The sequence below is a fragment of the Coffea arabica genome, chromosome 6c, assembly GCF_036785885.1.
Source record: "Coffea arabica cultivar ET-39 chromosome 6c, Coffea Arabica ET-39 HiFi, whole genome shotgun sequence".
Taxonomy (NCBI): domain Eukaryota; kingdom Viridiplantae; phylum Streptophyta; class Magnoliopsida; order Gentianales; family Rubiaceae; genus Coffea; species Coffea arabica.
The window spans coordinates 29,690,201-29,710,920 of record NC_092320.1 but is presented as its reverse complement, the minus strand read 5'-3'; the positions used below and the strand labels follow the sequence as shown (position 1 = coordinate 29,710,920).

Genomic DNA, 20,720 nt, shown 5'->3' with positions numbered 1-20,720 from the left:
GTCAATTCTAGCAATGAAACCACCAAGACCAAAGCTGGAAACTAGTATTAAAGAAGAATGTCTAAGTGGCAGGTTTGTCATCTTTCGGCATTTTGGTCACAACTGAAGTTACACTTATCGGATTGGGCAAAATGTTATGGCGTTTCGAAGATAAGAGATAGGCCTAAATTTCCTATGAAGACATCGACATCCAGTTCTTGCATTTTCAAGGTCAAAAATTGAAATCTTAGAGAAAATAGAAAGCTGTCGGTTAAACAGGGCATTTGGGCAGTCAGGGGTATTTTAATCATTTCACAAGATACAGTGATCTGATTGAGCTGAAATTTTGTAGGTAGATATTCAACTCAATTCCCTATAACTTTTGAGTTTTGAGCAAGAACTTATTTGGCTTTTATCATGGACGAATATGCAGTTCAAGTGGGTTCCAAAAACAGGGCAGAATCACTACCAAATGCTGGAATTTAACTTTTACTCTAAAAAAGTTACACTCAAGCCAAAAATCACTTCACAAGTTCCATTTTCAACCTTAATAACATCATTTAGTAGTTAAGAAACACTAATCAAAACTGAAAAGATGCAAACCCTTGCTAAACATGCCACTACTCCATCAAAACTAAACAATCAACTATCATATGCCAGATTACAAGCTTCTATAGCATTTTTAGCTAGATTAAGTTAAAGACAAGAGGTGGATAAACTTGTACCTTCCCAAAGCCTTCTTGTAAGTGAAAACAAACCAATCTCTTCCAAAAATTTCACCACACCAAGCTTTCCAAACACCAAAAGGTAAGTTTAATCGGTTTAGTTTGTGTGATTTCAACTCAACAAGGAAGAATCAAGGTTGGAGTTGAAGTTGTTTTTCTCTCTTTTTCCTTGTCTTAGTTTCGGCCAACATGAAGAAGAATTAAGGAGAAATGAAGCCAATTTGGTGATAAGAAGGAAGGAAATTGGTTTAGTCAAAGTTGGTTGGATTTCTGCCAAGTGTCGCTACAAGATTAAATCTCAAAATTTTCTTTTCTCTCTCTTCTTTTAGTCCAAATTTTTGGCTGTCTTAAGGAGATATTTAGGGTTGATTTTGCTCAATTAATAACAAGGAAATTAAGGTAATAAAGTAGTGTTTAAGTGGTGCACTCAATCGGTAGCAAACGGTGCGCGTCGTTTCAAGCCTATTTTCCTTAACTCGTACTTGTGTTTTAACTTCTGATTCACTAACTTATTATTAACACTTCTAATCACACACTTTTTCTTACCTAATACTCATTCTTATCGACCAAATTTAATACACACACCTCACCAAATGATCACACTACCAAAATGCACCAAAAACACACCAAAAACCCTAGTATGCACAAAAAAACCCTAACTTTGTCATTCCTTTAGAAATATCATAACTTGAGTTATAAATATCAAACATTCATACAACTTATCCTGTTAAAAACTAGACTTAAAACACTAATAATCTTTAGAAGACACCTCAAAGAAATTCAGCTTATAAGTTAGTCCAAATTGAGCCATAAGCTACTACAACATTCTTATGTTTACTTGTGCAGGGCAGAATTTTCATTCAACTTTGCCAAATTTCTGGAATTTATAGAGATTGAATCAAACTCTAAATTTTCCACTGTAGGAAGTCCTATGAGTCTTGTTTCAAACGCAACAAACGAAACTCAATTCCAACTTTCCTATACGAAGTTATAGCCAATTCCCCAAAGCTGCGCAGAGCCTCCAGCGAAAATTTCTAGATTTTCTAACAACTTGAGATTATGAAACTTTTCTTAACAAAATTCACTCCCTTGGCTCACATTCAACCAAGAATCTAAGGCAAGTAAGTTCAAATAAGAGCTATAAAGACAAGTAAAATTTCGGGGTCTCACAGAGAATGGATCGTTGTAGGATTTATCTTGTCTAATTAACTCAATTGACAAATCACTACCAACTCAATTCTTTTGGCTATTGAGTGCATATTTTTGTGATGGGTCTTTTGTTCCACTCTCTGTTGCACTCTCTATCCTATTTTTTAGTATATTACTATTTGTATTTCATAAATATTATATTTTAATTCTTTTTTATTTTCTTACTAGCAAATGACTACCAACACAATAAAAAATAAATATGATAGCCTCACACAGCAGTATATATTAGAAAATGAGGAGGGGGAGGGCCGGGACGAGGTTGTATGGTGCCTGAAAGCCTCTGGTAGGTTCACTCTGGCATCGGCCTTTCAGGAAGTCCGTCAAGCTCGAAATTACTCGGTAGTACACTCTCAGGTATGGCATCCTCGAATCCCGTTGAAAATTTCTTTCTTCATGATGAGATTGCTATGGGGGAAGCTGCCTTTAATGGGTGCCTTGTGGAGGGTGGGGGTCCAATTGGCCTCAAAGTGTCTGTGTTGCCAAACGGGAGCGGAGGAGACTGTCGAGCATGTTTTCTCGGAGGGGCAGGTTGCGCGAGGAGTCTGGAATTATTTTGGTAGGATCTGTGGGGTGTCACAGCAAGGATCTTCACTGCAAGCTCAGCTTACAGCTTGGTGGATGTCGTCTCCTAGGTCGGAGAGAGGCCGGTTCCTTTTTTCTGTCCTTCTCAGTTTTATCTGCTGGCACATCCGGAAGGCACGGAATAAAGCATATTATGAAGGGATTCAGATGCGCCTAGCGAGGATTTGCCATGACATTCTGCTTGACATGAAAGGGGTGGTCGAGGTCTAGTTTAACCAGCGGCTTGGGGTGCACACGTTTCTTTAGCTCTATGAGGGGATTGCTCATCCGCCACCGCGCTATAGTGTTCAGTTGGTGGGGTGGCGGCCAACTGAGGGGGGAACCCTAACCTTAAACACGGATGGATGTTCCAAGGGTAATCCCGGAGTGAGTGGTGGTGGGGGAATACTTCGTGATTGATCAGGTTTGCCATTATTCGCTTTCTCGGCCTACTTTGAGGAAACCTCGAGTTTGCGTACAGAAGTATTGGCCCTGGCAACGGGGCTCCGGTTGTGCATGCAGAGAGGGTTTAACAATGTTAGCATACAGGTAGATTTATTAGTCCTGGTCGGGATTCTTCAACGAAGGCTCCAGTGCCTATGGTGGGTCCGTAGAAAGGTCGAATAGATTTAGGGCATGGTTGCAGACATGGCGCAGTTTACTCATTGCTATAGAGAAGCAAACAAGGTGGCGGATAGCCTGGCAAATGTGGGCGCTGTTGGTCCTTACCGGCGTATCAGCATCTATGAACAGTTCAATGCAATGCCATGTGTGGCGTGCGGGGAAATTCGCTTAGATAGGCTAGGCGTGCCTTCGATCAGGAGAAGGAGAGTAGGCTAGCCTAAGAGAATGGTTTAGTCGGGTTTTTCGACTGTTGTGTATCCATTTGTTCGTTGGAATAAAGTGATCGTAAAGTTTTTTTTTGAAAAAAATATTAGAAAATGATAAAATATAGCAAACAATTCATAAAAATATCACATTTTTCTATTAGTTTGAGTTTTGGAGTTTGCCAAATTTTGTATACTCCTCAGTTAATAGTTATTAGAACCTATGGGAAAAAAAGAATTAAAATATGATGTTTACAAAGAAGAAATAGAAATATAATAATAAGTGGGACAAAGAATGAAGGAGGGTGTGGAATAGAAGATTCATTGTGCATGAAAAAAAAAACTTGGCTGAAGCTACTAGCTATTTGAAAGGATCTTCAATCTCACTTTCTATTTCTCTCTCTCTGTCCTACTCTTCATTATATTGTTATTTTTCCTTTATAAATATCATAGTTTAACTCTTTCTTTGTTTCCTTAAGTTTCAATCATTATTAACAATGTAATACACAAAATTTAACAAACTCAAAAATCAAGATACACAGAAAAATGAAATTTTTATGAATTTTCTGCCATATTTTGTGATTTTCTATTATATACAATTTTTTTAGACTTATTGTATTTCTTTTTTATTGTGTTAGTACTTTTTCAATAGTAAGGAACAAAAAGAGTTAAAATATGATGTTTATAAAGAAGAAATGACAATATAATAAGAAGTAGGACAAAAAATGGAACATGGAGTAGGACAGAAGAACAGTTGCACTATCTAAGCCACTATTTAAGTTAGGCATAAAAACTTCTACTCTAGTGCGATTCGAAAGCAAGGCCTCATCGGGAACAATTCCATTTTCCAGTGGCTTCCCAAACATGGATACTGACCATTTCATCTATTTCATTTCCTTTCCTTTCTTCAATAATGATCCAAGATTTTAGATGAAATAGTCAATTTTGATACGATAACATCATAATTTCCAAAACCTCCCTCAAGGTTTCTCTTCATAGCACTTAACATCCTTGAAGTTTCAAAAATATCACTTATCTTCTTTAATAATTGCAAAATGATTATATTAGCCCTCACTTTATACATAACACGGATATCAAATAAGTGGAATTCAAAAAATTTTTAAAAAATAATGGTCACTTTCTTCTCTTCCCTTTTTTTTTTGCAAGATTCTATCTTGTCCATTTTTTTGGATGACTATCCAATTTTTATTTTTGTAAATTATTATAAACTGAATTTTGTTTATCTTTTTCTTTTACTTGAATGATTGTGGTAGAGTACTGTTTGTGTCGATTTTTTTGGCTAACAAACTATTGCCGATAGGATGATGTTTGTTGGTGTGCCACCTAGTTTGTATGAGAAAAACTAGGAAAAACCTTATAAACGTGCATGTTTTGCGAATATAAGATTGTACTAATGACTTTTTGACTCCTAAAATGACTGCTGTTCATCTTGCCTTGAGTAGCCTCGGAATCTTAAAATTCGTGGCAGGAATAACTAATCACAAGGTAAGAAGAAAGAACAAGAGCCGATATCAAAGTGTAAAATCCATGATTTTTGGGATCATTTTATCTTGCCCAATTTAATTAAATGGTAATTTATTATGGGTAAAAGCAAAAATAATTGCAGGTTAGGTTAAATGGTTAATTAAGGGGTACGATGAGATAAAATAGGCTGAAAGTTCACTATAGTTAAAACTCCTATCTAAACTATCTACTAGTGGGTGGTTATTAGGGTTTAGCATACTTATCAAAACAAAAAAAAAACCTATTCCCTACCTTTCATTGTCTGCCTCCCTAGAGCAAGAACCGTTGGAGAGGAGAGAAGGAGAAGCAGGCAACACCGTCAATCGATCTGATGACTAGGCACCTAAACCTGTAAGTCTTTAGTTCACGCAATTAAACCTCTCTTTTAAGTTTTAGTAGTTGTATTAATTGTTCTAGTAATTTTATGGACATGTATAATTGCTATATAGGTGTAGATATGTATGTTTTGATAAGATTCGTATCTGGGTTAATAGAAATAGGGGGGTTGATTTCAATCTTGAGATTATAGGGTGATTGAATCTGTTTAAAAAAAAAAAGAAGGGAAAAGGAAGAGCAGCGGCAGCCATCACACAAAAAAAGAATTTGTCTTGGCTAGATGTTGCAGTAGCAACGCCGCACACAAAAAAAGAAAGGAAGGGGCATGCAGGCCGCCATCACTGGTGGCAGGAAAAAAGGATTACAAAGGTTGGCCTTTTGGCCAACCCAAGACCAGAAAACAAAAAAAAAAAAAACTGCCAGCATGTGCCGACGACAATAGGCCAGTAACAAGAGACGGCAGAAAGTCTGCATAAAGTCCTGGAGTCACAAATGACCCCAATGAAAGGATTGACCATTGGTCAACCAATGAAAGAAATGGTCAAAGATGGTTGGCCGATGGGTCCAACCCAAAAGGAGGGAAAAAAAAGGAATTGTTGTTTTTTTTAAGAATTGGAAAATATAGATATATATATATATATATATATGGTATAGGTTTAATTGTTGCCCAATAGTTGAACGTTAGATAAAACTAGCCTATCTTTTTGGACTAGCATAGGAACTAAATTTCAAAACCCAACTTTTTTTTTTTTTTTCACATAAATATGGTCTTTATTGGCAAAGAAAAGAGAAATTACATAGATCATGTGACTAACCTACCCTGAGACCGTACAGACTCTCACATACGGAGTTGACAACCTGTCTAACTGCAAAAGAGCCCGAACTTTAGAAGGGAGAGCTCTTTCACTGAAAAATCGGGCATCCGTTCGTAGGTCCGAGGAGGCCAAAGCGTCGGCGACCGCATTAGCCTCTCTGAACGTGTGAACCAGAGACACCCCCAATTTTGCCACCAAGCACCGAATATGCCTAATTGTGTTGCATAACGGCCAGCCAGCCGTCATCTTAACGGACACGAGATGCACTAAAGTACTAGAATCCACTTCTGCTATGACTCCCGTGAGATTGTTGTCCTGGCAATACCGAAGACCCTCCAGCAAAGCCAACGCCTCTGAGGAGAGAACGTCTTGCTCTCCAAACTCCTTATAAAAGGCAAACACTAAATTACCCTCACCCGAGCGCACCACCCCTCCACCACTTGACCGCCCGCTTACCACACTAGCATCAGTGTTGAGTTTCACCGCTTGCCCTGTAGGTTTTACCCAAGAAAAGGCTCGAAGCTGTATCAATTTGTTCTTAGCCTTACCGAATCTCACCCAGTCGCAATCTGTGTCCCCTTTGAAGAACTCCAACTTGAACAGGCCCCCCCTACCCAACTGCTCAACCAATGCGCACACCTGGTTGGTTACCTGATCTGACGACATACTCATCCCCTCAAAGCGGGCCTTGTTACGGCCCTTCCAAATAAACCACAAGATCAAGAGCGGGAGGATGACACGAATATGATTCTGTGAGACAAACCGGTGAGAAAAGAGCCAACATGAAAGCCTCGATGCCACCCCACTCCCCTGGAGTACCAGCCCAAAGCGGCAGGAGAAGTGCCGCCAAACCCTGCTCGCTAAAGGGCCCGAGACAAAAAGATGGTCTCCTGTTTCTGGCGCTAGGCCACAACAGTAGCACTTTGACGCTAACCTCAACCCTCTACCTTGAAGGAGATCATCCAAGGGGAGCCAACCACGCAACAACCTCCACACAAAGAAGGATACCTTCAGAGGGACCACCGAGCTCCAGACCAGCGAATCAATAACAGATCGATTACGCTTTGACCGAAGAACGTCCCAAGCTGAAGACAGAGTAAAGCTCCCCGAAGGTGACGCCGCCCAAATCATTTGGTCTTGCATATTGGGAAAAATACGCAGCTCCAAGATCTTCGACACTAAGTGCCCCGGAAGCAGCCTTCTGAGCCACTGCTCATCCCAACCATCAGAAAGAAAAAATTCCCCTACCAACCTGTGAGACTTAGGGCCTGGCACCAACCTGGCGAGCGGAACATCAGTACACCACTTGTCCTGCCAAAAGTCAACTAAGCCCTCCCCCAGACACCACCGGATATTCCCCTCCGCGAGGTCCCTCACCTCTATCAAACGGCGCCAAATTGGGGACGGGCGGTCAACTGAAACTAGAAGAGGATGCCCCCCTCTGACATACTTAACGTGCATGAACTCTGCCCAAATGGATGCCCGTTCCCTCAACTTCCACCAAAGCTTACATGAGAAAGCCTTAGCGACATCCTCAAATGGGCGAAACCCCAGGCCCCCTTCCTCGACCGGACGGCACACCTTATCCCAAGCCGCCCAGTGGATCCGTTTGCTTTCAATAGAGGTATCCCACAAGAAAGCATTGCACAGACGGCCTAACTGCAGCAGCACAGCCTTCGGCGGTTGGAGTACCTGGAGTTAGTAGACCGGAAGGGAACACAGGACACTTCGTAAAAGGACAATCTTCCCCCCCATAGATAGCATCTTTGAGCTCCAATGGAATAACTTTTGGCGAACCTTGCCCAGCAACGCATCAAACACTGCACATGTGACCCTACCGCGAATCATCGGCACCCCTAGATACCTGAACGGAAAAACCTGGCACTGGTACCCCAGGGTCGTGCTTACCAGGGCCCGCTGGGTGTCTGTAGCCCTAGCCGAAGCGTAAAAAGCACTCTTAGCAATATTCACCTTCTGACCAGAACAACTTTGGTAGAGCTGCAAAAAATCCTTAATGGACACCAACGCATCCTGCGAGCACCGAGTAAAGATGACCATATCATCCGCAAAGGCTAAATACGGCACTTTCGACCCAGCAGAAACGAAGTATCTACTGTCCTTGGAATCAAAAATCCTTTGCAGCCCTCTCCCAAGAAAATCCGCCACGAATAAGAAAAGCGCAGGAGAAAGAGGGTCACCCTGTCGCACCCCTTGAAATGACTTCACAAAACCCGTTGGTTCCCCATTAACTAGGATCGAGAACCAAGTGTTAGAAAACGTTCGAAAGAGCAAATCCACTACTACCTCTTCAAACCCATACTGCCTAAGCAGAAAAAGTAGAAAGGACCAATCAACCCGATCATATGCCTTCTCCATGTCCAGCTTCAAGATCAAATTCGGGTCAATCAACCTCCTATCCAAGTCTAAAATCAGCTCCTGTGCCAAAAGAACATTGTCCACTATCCCACGCCCCGGAACAAAACCTGTTTGCCATGGTGAAATGAGCTTCGGGAGGAGCTTGCTGATCCTGATGGCCAATATCTTAGACACAACCTTAGAGGTTACATTACAAAGACTAATAGGCCGAAAATCCCGCCAGTGGGATGCACCCTCCACTTTTGGGATGAGCACCACCATAGAGTGGGACCAGCTCCTGGGTTGCTCCATACCCTGGAAGAAGTCCTGGATAGCCATAAGCAAGTCATCCTTGACAATGTCCCAGCAGCTTTGGAAAAAACCTGCTCCAAACCCATCCGGACCCGGAGCACTCTGTATCTCCATTCCAAACACTACCTCATGGATTTCCTCCATCGTAGGAAGACGTTTCATAATCTCATTATCCTCCTGGGTGGCTCTAGGAACCTCAAAAGGAAGCTCAGTGAGGGCCTGTACCTGACGGTTGGATGCGAACAAGTCCGAAAAAAAGGATATCGCTGAGTCCTTAATCTCCTGCAGGTCTTCATGCCATCCCCCCTCCTCTTTCCTAATACGGGAAATGAAATTCGAGTTCCGACGCTGGCGGACCCAAGAATGAAAAAATGCAGTATTAGCATCCCCCGCCTGTAACCATTTAATACCTGCCTTCTGATGCCAAAACTCACACTCCATGGAAAGGGCCCGATTGTATCTCGCTCTGGCCTCATGAAGATGAATCTTCGACTCCTCACTTCTAACCAAATCGTACTCCACCTCCCTCTGTTTTACCTCCTGATCCGCCTCTGCCACCTGAGAAGAGACATTGCCAAAGACCACACGGTTCCATTGCTTCAATGCATCTCGCACCGTTTTGAGCTTGTTGTAGAATCTAACCATCCCCATGCCATAGACCTCCTTACTCCATGCGGCCAACACTATCTCCCGGAACTGGGGGTGCTCGCGCCAAACATTAAGAAACCGAAAGCAAGACGATGTAGCCCTATAGCCTGCACATCGAATCAACAACGGACTGTGATCCGATCTCCCTCTGGCCATATGGGAAACCCTAGAAAGCGGATAGACCTCGGACCACCGCCTATTCCCCAACGCCCGATCCAAGCGCTGCCAGACTGACCCATTAGTCCATGTGAATCGAGACCCATCAAAATCAATTGTAGATAGCCCGCATTTGAACATGGAAGCATTAAATTCTTCTATGTTCCGAACATTAGCTGGAGCCCCCCCTTCACGCTCCGCTGCCGAAGCTATGACATTAAAGTCGCCTGCTGCTACCCAGGGTTGATTGTGTGAGACCGAGGAAGCCACACTTTCCATTGCCTCCCAGAGTGGCCTCCGCCCAACCCTCGTGCACTTGGCATATATCGCAGACACCCAAAAGGATGCCCCAGAGCCAAAGGAAACGTGAGCATGAAGCATTTGCTCAGCGTACTCGACACAGCTAAATCTTAAGAGGCACGACCAAAACACCCATATTTTACCACCAATATAAAGAGCTGAGAAATCAAAATTTAAAAACCTCCGAACCACCTCCAACTGACACTCCGCAGACATTGGTTCTAATAGAAATAATAACCTAACCTTGTTATCGTAGCACAGCTTCTTCAGATAGCGCAAAGAGTCCCTTCGGGAAGCCCCTCTGATATTCCAAACTAGCATATTAATCGGATCTAACATGAGACCGCAATGAGTATGAAGCTTGCGCCAAGGGTACACACATGCCATTATCCCCCTTCCTTGGTCTCCCCCGTTTCCGTCTCAGAACCGTGGCGGCATCATCCTCCTCCAAGTCATTACATAAATCCCCTTCAAGAAGAGTTAAAGAGTCCAAAACAGTGTCAACACCCTGGACTGGTTGCGCCTTAGCATTGAAATCCCGTTGAAACGCCTTCAATTCTTCTAGCGAGACTGAGACAGCTCTCACACTATCCACTGAACGCCCTCGGTGATGGCAGTCCCGTTTCCAACCTCTCGACGCTGACCGTACAGGGCTCCTGTCTCGCTGCTCCTCATCTGCAGATTCACCTTCCAACTCTCCTAGAGCAGCAAAAGAATTTGTCACGCGTATGCTTCCCTCCTCTTCGGCGCCCATACGAGACCCGCCCTGCAGCTCAATCCACAGGTGACCAGCACTCCCGTGGCCGCACTTGTCATTCCCCATTCCTTCCGACTGAATAACTAGCCTGCCCTCCTTCCCCTTATCCCCATTACTCCCCAGACCCAAAGTCTGTACCATCTTATTGTCATCTGCAACAGGCTCCAGAGACGCTGCACTCACTGCCGCATCAGTCTGTTCCAATGCTCCTTCCGACTGGAGCAGCGCACAACCAGTACCAGCAGCCAGTCCTTGTGCACCGACAGCAGCCGCCTGCACACTCTCCCGCGACACCTGGTCCTGGCCAGGTGCCACCGCCAACTCCTTCCCATTCACCACTTTCGGAACGTACACTTGCCGATGTTTCAGTGTTTTTGCCTGGGCAGCGCAAGGCTGCGGATCCGGGCGCAAGGAAGGATTTCTATGAAAACACTGCTCCTCTGTATGGCCGAATCTGCTGTAGAACCCACAGTAGTCTGGCCACCCCTCCATCTCAACAGGCTGCCAGAAACCGAAGTGATCATCACCTATCCAAATACGACGCACAGGGGTCGACACTACGTTTACCTCCACCAATACTCTGGCTACGGACGGACGGCGCAAATCACACGTTGATGCGTCAATCTTGAGGGGCCTGCCCAACGTAGAAGCGAGCTTGATTAACTGGGATCTCTGGAAAAAAGGAATCGGCAATTCTGGGAAGCAAACCCAGATTGGAGCTATGGCTAACTCCTGATCTGCCTTAAATTCCAACGACCACTTGGAAATCGACATTGGCGAGCTGCTAACATACCAAATCCTCCGCGCAAAGAGACGGGTGTAGTCTTCCTCCAGAACGGGACGAATGAGAACGTGTTTCTGGTCGAGGAGGCCAACCTTACAGTCCCCTCTGAGACCCAGCGACAGAAAGAACTTTCTGATGACTTCCATGGGTGGTCTGTTGAAGGAGAAACGCCCCACCAACGAATTCTGAAACGGTTCCGAAAGCTGCTCAATTTCCCTACGAGAGATACGCAAAGCAGGTTCTCCTCTGAAGGTAGAGACCTCCCCTAAAGCTATGGCATCAGGTTTATCCGAAGCGCCTGCCAGAACCGAAGCAAAGGACCTCTGAACCGGAGACCCACTGGCCTGTGTGTGTGACGGCCCACAGGCCGCCATGTCCGGTAAGAAGATCTAGCCGCACCCTCAACCCTAGCCGCACCCTCAAAAACCGGTTGGTTACTTAATTCAAAACCCAACTTAAAGATAGCTTTCGAAGTAAAGTTCAGTTATTAAACTTATACTTGATTAATTACGTCCAATGTACTTAAATGAAAATCTAAAACATCTTAATCTAGCCGTATTAAGTCAAGTTAGATAAGGTAAGATAAATTCTAAATTGCTAAACGAAATGCTTAAAATCATAATAATAGTAATGCTAATAATAATGCTACTACTACTACTAATAATAATAATAATAATAATAATAATAATAATAATAATAATAAAATAATTAACAAGCAATATTAGTAAGGATAATAACAATATGGACATGGAAGAAAAAAAGTAAGGATGTAAATGAAGATAAAAATATGAATACGAGTGAAATAAACTAAGTCAATACTAATTGTAATAGGTCAATATAGATATATGTATATATATATGTACATGTATACATAAATAATAATAATGCCTATACATGCCCAAAGGTAGAAATAAAGCGAAAGACAATAGTAACTAATTGACAAATACATATATATATGGTAATAAAATAAAGTAGCGACGACGAGATCGATAATTGTAGACACCAAATTTTTGGTTTCGAATTTTACTTGTTTAATTAGTTTAATTTTAGATTTGTTGTTTCAATTTTAGATTTATCTTAGGGGTTTCCTGTTTCACGTCTCTTATTTTAATTAGTTTACGAACATTTATTTCATTTATGGATTCAAAAAGAAAAATCATAAAAAAAAAGAAAGAGAAAAAGTCAAAAATGAAAAAAAAAGAAGAAAAATGGAAAAATCGCAACTTTGATTGTTTATTATTTCTAGTTTGTTTATTTTTGTCTGATGTTTTTAAAATTAGTGTTTTTCTTTATTTAATATCATTTTTACATTTTTGTATTAAGTTAAATAGTTTTCTTTTTTTTTAATTTCATTTTAGTTATTATTTAAAAAAAAAAAAAGAAAACCAGGAAGAAAGTGATAGAGAGAGGTTTTCGGCTGAACAAGGAGAGGGAGGTTTTGCCGACTAGGAAGAGAAGGAACGAGAAACACAAGGAAAGAGGAGGAGGAACTGTTGGAAACTTCCTTCATCGGCTGATTTCTTACAGATTGCATTGGCTTCTGTCACCCTTTCAAGGTATACTTCCAAGTTCCTCATCAAAGCTATTTACTTGAAGCCCTTGGATGAAGTCTGGCCTGTTTCTTTTTTTCCGTAAATCTGCTGAGCTAGAGATGAACTGTGAATCTTGTGTTCTGTCTTGTTTCCCTTCTTTTCTTGTCTCTGTTGTTAAGGGCTTTGTGGAAAAGTTCGAATTTTTCTGTTGATTAAAATCTTTTTTAGCAGCAATCTTGATAAAAATCTGATCTTTCGGTTTGCTGAAGGCTGGAATGGCTTGTATCCCTTTTGAATTTTCTTGCTTGTTGTTCGATGCTATCTCTTGTGCGTGCTTGTTGCCTTTTCAAGTAGCAAGATGCGGAAGCCGTGACTTTTCCTTTGGCTGTTTGAGTTTTGTTTTGTTGGGGTTTAGATACCATGATAGAGGACTGAGGGTGTTTGCCGTGAGTTTCATTTTTTCTGTTGCTGCATTCTTGTCCATTGTCTTTGTTTGAATCTTCAAGGCAGTTTATGTTTGGGTGACATTTGATGATAATGGGGGGTGAATTCCTTACATGCGATTTTTAGATGACAAGTGGTTAGAGCTTATTTGGGTTTTTCATGTTAATACTTTTATGCTAAGATAAGAGAAACAAGGGCTGCTGCATTCGGTCTTGCCTTTTGCTGTTTTTTTTTCTTGCATTTGTTTCACTAAATTTTGGCCATTCAACTTGATGTCTGATCTTATTTGGAGAGAGGAATTGGATGGGTGAAGATTGGTTTGAGTGGGCATGTTTGAGTCTAAAATATTTGAATCATGTTCGAGCATTTGCTGGAAAATTCATCAGGATTGCTGAACTATTCGCATAAAATTTTCCAGCATGAGCATGATGTATCTTCTATGTCTTGACTGGTTTGGACTTTGCATTTGTGTGTCATAATGTTTAGTTCAAAGTTTAGAGGTTTGATTGAAAGGTTTATGATCAAGGTTGGTGTTCAAATCTGAAGTGTTTATTTGGAAACATGGCCGCAGCAATTTGCTTGTTGTGAGAAGTTTCTTAGTTTCGGTTGGCATGAAGTTTTTAAATGTTGCATGATTTCCTTTTATGTTTTTGCTTGTTCGGATGTCCAGCTCCTGTTTTGTGTTGTTTAGTTTACAATTGGATGTTGGATCAAGAAAGCTTTGGGAAAGTATGACATCAATCTGAAATTATGTTTGAAAGTGAAACAAAGTGCAGCAATTGTTTGTTTTCTTGTTGCAGAATGTTATCTTACGTTAGTCTGCATGCATGCATGGAAATTGATCCAAGAACTTGCACTTTAACCCCCCAAGTCCCCCTTTGTTGCATTGTAGCCCAATTATATTGTTATTTCTTGCAATTGAATCCTAAAGTATTTGCAATCTGAATCATGACTTGACCTTTTCATCATCTTGAACCTTTAAAGTGCTTAAATGTTCTAATTGGACTCATATGACTGATTAAATGTTTGCAATCGCATCCCTTTTTACGTGATAACTTGCCTTGATATGTCTTCATGTGAATGGTAGATAATTTTCAATGGATTTCTAGGATAAAATCATGAAAGCTTAATGATTTGGAGGAATTTATAGTCTTGGTTTCGTTTGATTTTATTTTGTTTAGCTAATTTTGTTACTTAACTCTAATAAATAGTTTTCCATTCTTCTTTTATGATGGATTCCATCTAAAGCCATTCAACTTAGTACTCCATTTTAGACTTTTGCAACCTTTTATCTGGGACCGAGTTCACATGCACATGCACGGTTCATTCCATGTTTAATGCTCATTTCATGCCTAATTTCCATTCTTGTGTTTAATTTTTGTCTCATGTGATCATTTGATAATTAAAGTGGTACCTTGACCTTTTTATTATTTTGGAGGGTGAATTAGTAATTTCGCTTCATTAGGGCATTGATTCAAGGGAGGTACACTCTATCCCTTATCTCGGCCTTATTTGACCATATGTGACCTACGTGTTATGTGAATATGCATGTCTATTTCGCTTTCCTAGCCTTTCTTTAATTTCTTTTATTTATGCCATTTACTTTTGCTTTTTATTTAAGTTATTCTTTATGGAGTATGTGTACACCTCTTGGCTTGTAATAGTTAGGGATTTAATTATTTTATTCCTTTTCCCCCTTTTAGATTGTAGTAGGGTTTCCCTAATGTAATAGATAGGGCTTGGAGGAGCATTCAATGAAGACCTATCGAAGTCATGTGCCTAGCTAGCAAATGTAATAGTTAGGGCTTTAATTGTCTTATGTGTCTTGCATGCTTAGTTGCTACGTGTTAATTTGCTTTGTTAGGGCCTTGCATCTAGTCGAGCATGCTAAATGTTATGTGCTATGTGTTGATGAGTGTTTGGCATGTCTACTCGCTTTCCATAGCCATGAATGAATGTGATGGATGAATGTACGTTTCCGCTAGTCCAACGCTAGTAGGAATTCATAGAATGTGCTAGTCCAACGCTAGACCCTTAGGGATTTCCCCTCGTTAGTACATATTTGCGTGTTCATTACATGTCATGCATTTTTCTTAGTTTATCATTTGGCATGCTCCTCGAAACCCTTTTCCCTTCATTTTAGGGCTTTTGCATCTCATGCTAGTTATAGGGTTTATTTGTTTGAGAGTCCCCTTAAATATGGGATATAGACGAGTGTGGCTTTTTCTAAGCCTTAGCACGCTTGTATTCCCTCTATAAAGGGCAAATTGAGTCACGATTTAGGTCTCCCTGTACCCAATATGCATGAATTCCCTAGGCTCATGCATTTTTAAATCCACTCTACCATTTTATACCCTCATCACACTTTCATTTTTCCTCCCATTTTGCACACGTGCACCTTTATGTTTCTTCACTTGCACACGAACACTTTTATCATCACTTGCACACATGCACTTCATATTATCATTTCACATACCGTACCTTGCCCACTCACGTGCACATTTTCATTTACATATTTATTGTCTTTTATTACTTTTTCAAACTCATGTCCTCACATTGCACACATGCATTCCATTCATTTGCATCCCACTCGCATTATTCGTGACTTCTTCAAAGGATCGTTATTGGGCTTCACAATTAATGTGATTGGCACCACTCAACCTTTGAAGAGAAATTTTCCCCAATACCCCTAGGTCTAGGGTTTGCATTCATGTAGTGCATCCAAATGTAATAAATTCTTTGGTTAAAACAAGAAAATCTTTGATTAAATCATGCAACTAGCCTTGGCTAGGTCAAAGGGGTGCCTTGGATTTTATCCTTGCCTTCCCCTTTGTCAAATGTGACTCCCGAACCTTTTTCTTTGGTTTACGTGGACTAGGAGTCGTTTAAAAGGGGTTTCTTACTACTTCTTCCTATTGAATCTTTAAAAATTCATTTTTTGGTGACTTGGTACACCTTAACTCATTACCAAGTGGCGACTCCAATTTTTATTTCAAAAATCCTTTTTAAACTATAATTTTGGGTCAAATCGTCGCATTCTCAACCCCCCATTTAGACCCATTTTTTCTTTTAAATCACAATTCATTTTCCAATCACAAAAAATACATTTTTTAAAACCATTTATTTATTTATCAAAAAAATGGGGCGCGACAATAAAAATAATGAATAACTATAAATTATAAATATGTATAGTAAGATAATAGTCAAGATAATAAATATGATTAGGAATAATTATTTTCTTTTAAATTAGAAAACTTTACAAAATGAGAACCGTCCAAATTAAGAAACTTTCCAAAAGTGGAAACTTTCTAAAAATTGAGACTTTCCAAATTAAGAAACTTTCCAAAATGGAAATAGTTCAATTTAGGGAAAATGTTGTTACGGTTCATACAATGGTTTAGACATGAATCTTCGACTTAGTCAGAGTTGTATACTATGTATTTATAGGAAGTAACAACTAATTAGGGAACATATGCATTTGAAAGGTACAGTACCAATTTAAAGGATCTAAGGTAGTTCCATTCGAGCAGCCAAACGAAGGTAGGTGGTACTTACCCTTCTGAGATTTCAAATGTGTAAATGAAATTCTTGTTTTAAATCCTATTTGGCTGTGTGACTCGAAATGTGTTTGATTAAATGCTTTACTTGGATATTTATGAAAGTTACATTTTACTATATAAAAATGGACCTGATACGAATCTCGTTGGTGAGAAGATTCGCGACCCAAGATCACTTGTTGGATTTGACTTCGAATGCAAGGAACGGTAGTAGCGGAAACCCTACGACCCCTTTAATCCCCGTGACTACGAACTTGTTGATATTATCTCAACCCGTAACCAAACGAATTAGTGAACCTCAGGCAAGTGTAGAAGGCGCCACAATTCAAGTGCGATTCTTGAATTGATAAGCCGAATAAGAACACTAGAGTATAACTCTAAGTTGCTCAAGGTTTGCTCGAAAGCTATGGAGAAAACTCTCTCAATATTTATATCATAAAAGTGTCTCCCCTTAAATTATCAAAGCTTGGCTATTTATAGCCTTACAAAGAAGCAAACCTAATCTAAGTTGGAAACAATGCAAGTTTCCTTATTCGATTTGACAACTAAACTAATGACTCACTAATCATAGTTAGGGCTAACTAATGGACAGCTTATAATCGACCCAATGAAGGCTTTAAGCTGGCCCAACATAACCCAATAAAAGCTAATTAACCAACTTAAGTAATAGTGAGCCTAGACTCCATAAATCGGATCCAACTCAACATGAGGTCTTGGACCGAACTTATTCCTACCAAATAAAATAGAAATCTGAAAAATAAACTACTAAACTATTACTAAAAGATTCATTCTCTTGCAGCCCGAAACATGGCCCATAAGCGGCCCATATTTCGTATCATTCCCCTCCTCTTGAAAAAGATTTGTCCTCAAATTATGGTTGGAAATGAATGGTACTAACAAGAGTTGGCAGGATGAAACCTCAAATCTCCACATATTGGCTCTCTTAGAATGAATGATACTTGCATACGTCATGATTATTATAATTTGGTGCACATGTCTCTTGGTAAGCTTGAAAATGCTCACAATCAGCCATGGAAAACTCAAGGCGTTACTCCAACGACTCCTCGAAGATAACGCATATAGCTTCGGTTCCATGATGCAAGGTAAAATGTATGGTACATTGGCAGCAAGCTCACATCTTCTTGGATCCTCCATAATGCAACTAACAAACTGAAGAACACTTTGAACATGATCGACTTCATTAGATTGATCATCACTAGGGACACTTGTTGCAAAATGGTAAGGAGGCAAAGGACAAAATTCAAGTGCAAGGACTCCCTTTGAAACTTCATTACTCCTCCCAACAAGCAAAGTAGGCTTATGGGTGAAGTTGTATATCAATGGATAGTAAAGGGATACAACACTTAAGATGCAAACTCCATGAAAATTCTGATATTCGCCAATGGATATAGGGATAGAACATGCCATGATCAACTCAATCTCTCCTTGCTTAACCTGTATAAAAGAAGAAAAGCTAAACATAACAAAGGTAAGTTCGTTAGAAAAATAAGCCCTCGCATTGTTTCCCAAAGTCAGCGCACTTTTTCCCTTGTCTTCCTTCTCAACTAGCTCAAGACAACTAACTTGTGTAGATGGGACTTCAAGGTTTTCAATCTCAAGTTCATTGCTAGCATTCGTAGATATTTCTTCAATCAATGGCGGACTAGAAGGAATATCTTTACCACCATTGGTTGACACATGAGAAAGTTGCTCAAAATATGAATTCAGCACTTGGCGAATTTCTCCCATCATAGAGTCGAATAATTCTTTATTCCGGCTTCGGAAATCAGCCTTTGATTCACGAGGCTTTGATTCAATTCGAGAATTCATGACTCGATTCTCACAACACTCCTTAGATGATGCTCGTTTGCTTGATGAAGACCTTGGCTTAGATGCTCGACGCAAACTCCTTTGCTCCTCCTCATACTCATTACAAGTACGCTTATATCTTTCATATACGCACAAGGCACGAAAATGATCCATTTCCTCCTGAAGTGGATGAAACTCATGATGTGAATGCTCGGAGATGGAACGCGTGGAACTAGAGTACTTGGAAGTAGTTGGCTTGGAAGCCCTCCTCTTAAGAGGCTCGTTCTCTAAGAATTCTTGATGATATGAATGAGATGCAACTCCACGAGGCATGGTTAAGTGACCTGCAAAATTGGTTAGCAGAGAAGAGAAATTTCTCACAACACACAAGCTCACGTGTATGCACTCGTCACTCGTGTTTTCACTCTAATTTGTCCCTCACGTAGTCCTCACCAAAGATTTTCTCACAGCCCCTTGCAAACCTTGAAGAAAGTAGAATTCTCCAAGTGCTCAAGTGTAGCTCAAAAACAAGTTCATGCTAGAATTTGAGATTCGTAAGAGTAGAGATTTGCTTGGAAAACAAAATTAAGACACTAAGAATGGAGTGGTAGAATATATTCAAGAGTAAAAACTGGAAAAGGAATTGACACAAAAGCTGAAAAAAATTAAGAATGATGCTCAAACACCTAGCCGACAAGGAAGTTGGTTCCTTTTGCGTTGCTGGATTTTTTTTTTTTTTGGATCGTTTACCAACCAAGGTCAACAAATGCTTGGCATTCGAATGGGAGAGAATGAAAGACACAATAAATGACTCAAGACTGACCAGGACTCAAGGAACAACTCAATGGGCAAATTCAGAAACGACTCAAGGCTGAAATGACTCAATGGACTTTGGCTTGCTGGAATTTTGTTTTGTTTTTTTTTTTTTTGTGTTACGGCTGCCTTGGGCTTGGCTGATGATTTTATGGGGAATTGGTTCTGTGGGGAATGTGCAAGAATGGGTCGGTTAGCCCTTGATAGTAGTTGATATCTGCTCACAAGGTGTTGTAACCGAAAGTGGAAGCAAATGCTAGTGGGCGGTGGTTTTGTTAAGAAACTGGTTTGTTGCTTGTTGTGCGGCTGTCTAGGTAATAAGGTGTTAGGTGCGGCTGGTTGGGCTGTTTCAGGATCTGTTTGTTGTGCAGAGGTGTGGTTCAATGCCAAGGTATGAATATGGGTAAGTGGGGGCTACAAATCAGGAAGCAATAAGAATGGAAACTCCTTTGGATTTAGAAATCAATCAGGATTGGAAGTCCCCCAGCGGCTGTTTCTCTCTACTTTTTTTTCTTTTTTTTTTTTGGTAGCAATGATGGATACACAAATAACCTAGGCACCACACAGTTGGATCCCAGAAATTACAGAAATTGAAGACAACAACAAGACAGGCCCAAAGAGTGACGACCAGGCTTGAAAGCAAAGAAACTTGCGGACAGTTTGCAGAGGTGCGAACAGAATATTTTTTCTTCTTTCTTTTTTTTTTTTCTTTTTTTGTGTTTGACTCAGTTTGGAACTTACTTATGATCACAAGAAGATGTTGAACACAAGACAGGCCCCACAATTAAGAGAAAACCCAGTTAGATCGTGCACCGCAAGGGAAACTATGTGACGTGCGGCAAGACAGAAATCTGAATTGGCTCGATGTTTTGTTGCGCGACTTGGGTACAAATTTTAACACGTTGGACAGCTTAGTTTGTGGCCCCAAGCAGTGGAAGTAATAATAGCAAGACATGACCAGGTTTACACACAAGGCTCAATAGGAATTGTAATAACAACCACGGACAGATTGCACCAGATTCAATGGAAACAGCAACACAGCGCGACGCTAAGAACACTAGCGGTTTGGTTTTGTTTCCTTTTTTTTTTTTTTTGACTCTATGACTTCAAGATTCAAACCCACGACACTAAGATACAATTGAGGATGAGAAAACACAACAGCAATGGCAGACAAAACGTGAACAGACACGGAATAATTTGCAGACAGCAAGGAAACAAAGAACAAAGACTAGCGACTGATGTTTTTTTTTTTTTAAACTATCGAGACAGACACGAGC

The 20,720-nt window shown here is 40.5% G+C and overlaps 1 protein-coding gene across 1 annotated transcript; it reads right to left on the bottom strand.

The window, feature by feature from the left end:
- Window positions 1-5,976: 5,976 nt before the first annotated feature.
- Window positions 5,977-10,068, bottom strand: LOC113693501 (uncharacterized). Its single transcript, XM_027212032.2, has 2 exons — window positions 7,774-10,068; window positions 5,977-7,668 (listed from the first exon to the last, which is right to left on the bottom strand). The coding sequence occupies exons 1-2, from the start codon at window positions 10,066-10,068 to the stop codon at window positions 5,977-5,979; spliced, it is 3,987 nt and encodes a 1,328-aa protein (XP_027067833.2).
- Window positions 10,069-20,720: the final 10,652 nt, after the last annotated feature.

Coding starts and splice junctions, on each gene's coding strand:
- LOC113693501 (XM_027212032.2), bottom strand. CDS start 10,068: ATGCTAGTTTGGAATATCAGAGGGGCTTCCCGAAGGGACTCTTTGCGC. Junction 7,669..7,773: donor TTGATGCGTTGCTGGGCAAG/GTTCGCCAAAAG, acceptor TACTAACTCCAG/GTACTCCAACCGCCGAAGGC.